Source organism: Charadrius vociferus, unplaced genomic scaffold, assembly GCF_000708025.1.
Source record: "Charadrius vociferus isolate BGI_N301 unplaced genomic scaffold, ASM70802v2 scaffold179, whole genome shotgun sequence".
In the NCBI taxonomy this organism is placed as follows: Eukaryota; Metazoa; Chordata; class Aves; order Charadriiformes; family Charadriidae; genus Charadrius; species Charadrius vociferus.
The window spans coordinates 786,303-787,748 of NW_009650072.1; the positions used below are offsets into that span (position 1 = coordinate 786,303).

At 54.7% G+C, this 1,446-nt stretch overlaps 1 protein-coding gene across 1 annotated transcript in view; it reads left to right on the forward strand.

The window, feature by feature from the left end:
- Window positions 1–83: 83 nt before the first annotated feature.
- Window positions 84–1,446, forward strand: part of TNNI2 (troponin I type 2 (skeletal, fast)) — a 1,857-nt gene continuing 494 nt past the window's right edge. Inside the window, exons 1-4 of the mRNA XM_009892029.1 lie at window positions 84–230; window positions 535–663; window positions 1,078–1,167; window positions 1,301–1,446. The exon at window positions 1,301–1,446 is cut by the window's right edge and continues 26 nt beyond it. Coding sequence (XP_009890331.1) covers window positions 84–230; window positions 535–663; window positions 1,078–1,167; window positions 1,301–1,446 — 512 coding nt within the window. The remainder of the gene's footprint in view (window positions 231–534; window positions 664–1,077; window positions 1,168–1,300) is intronic.

The window sequence follows — 1,446 nt, forward strand, 5'->3', positions numbered from 1 at the left end:
GGGAGCTTCTTATTTGAGTGCTGCTAGTTTGGGGACCAACTGTGTGTCAAGTTGTACATCCTGGCTGGAGCCAAGTCCCTGGCATGACTGCAGGTCCTTGGCGGACTGTGGGGTTGTATGGCAAAAGGGAATGGAAAGGGGAATGGGCACCTGATAACCTGCTTTTCTCTTGTTACTCCCACTTGCAGAAAAAAAGGAGGGCAGCCACTGCCCGTCGGCAGCACCTGAAGGTACGTGATACTGCTGGGGCTGGACGAGGTATGTCCCAACCATCCCATCTCCCATCCTGAGTCAGCCAGCTGTCGGCACTCTCCTTTCTGGAAGAGGCCATTGTGGCCTCTTCCTCTGGGGGCCCTCCACATCCTTCCCCACTCCTTACTGGGTTCCCATCAGTATCCCTTTCTTGGAGATGCTGGTATTGATGGGGAGCTCCCCCAGCTGCCTCTCCATCAGGGCTCTCTCTCCCTTGCCAACCCTCTCTGCCCTCCTCCCTTGCCCCCGCTCCATGCTCATCATCCTCCTGCTGCCTTCCAGAGTGCTATGCTCCAGCTCGCTGTCACCGAAATAGAAAAAGAAGCAGCTGCTAAAGAAGTGGAAAAGCAAAACTACCTGGCAGAGCATTGCCCTCCTCTGTCACTCCCGGGATCCATGCAGGAACTTCAGGTAAAGACTTCTTTAACCCTTCCACTGTGCTGGAGCAGAAAGGATTTGGGTCCATCAGTCAGCCTGGTGGATCTAGATTGTCCTTCCCATCTTGACCCCCTTCTCACCTGTGGGTGCCCTGGAGCTGGCTGGATGTGGAATTGGCTTGAGAGACAGCTGGAGTCTCTCTGCAAAAAAATACAAAAGGGGTCTAGCTGGCAGGAAAGCTGTGTTTCTAATGATGTCTTGAGGCGGCATTTGCATGAAGCCAGTAGCATGGAGACCAGGAGCTGGCCTGTGAGCCACCCTTCACCATTCGGTCTTGATGCAGCCTGGTCTTCTGGACTGAGGTCTTTCAGAGCCAGAGTGATCAGGAGAGATGAATCACATGTGTGGGTCCTAGTAGTCAACATCCCTCTCTGCTTTTCCTTCCAGGAGCTGTGCAAAAAGCTTCATGCCAAGATAGAGTCAGTGGATGAGGAGAGGTATGACACAGAGGTGAAGCTGCAGAAAACTACCAAAGAGGTGAGTTTCTCTTGGAGCTATCGCTCACTGAGGTCTCCAGCCCATCCTTTGTGCCTTCCTGTCCCGCTTGGGTGCGTCTCACGAAACCCACACCCTGCTCTCTCTCTGCCCCTCCCATTTTGTCCCCCCACAGCTGGAAGACTTGAGCCAGAAGCTCTTTGATCTGCGGGGCAAGTTCAAGAGGCCACCACTCCGCAGGGTGCGCATGTCCGCTGATGCGATGCTGCGGGCCCTGCTGGGCTCCAAGCACAAGGTCTGCATGGACCTCCGAGCCAACCT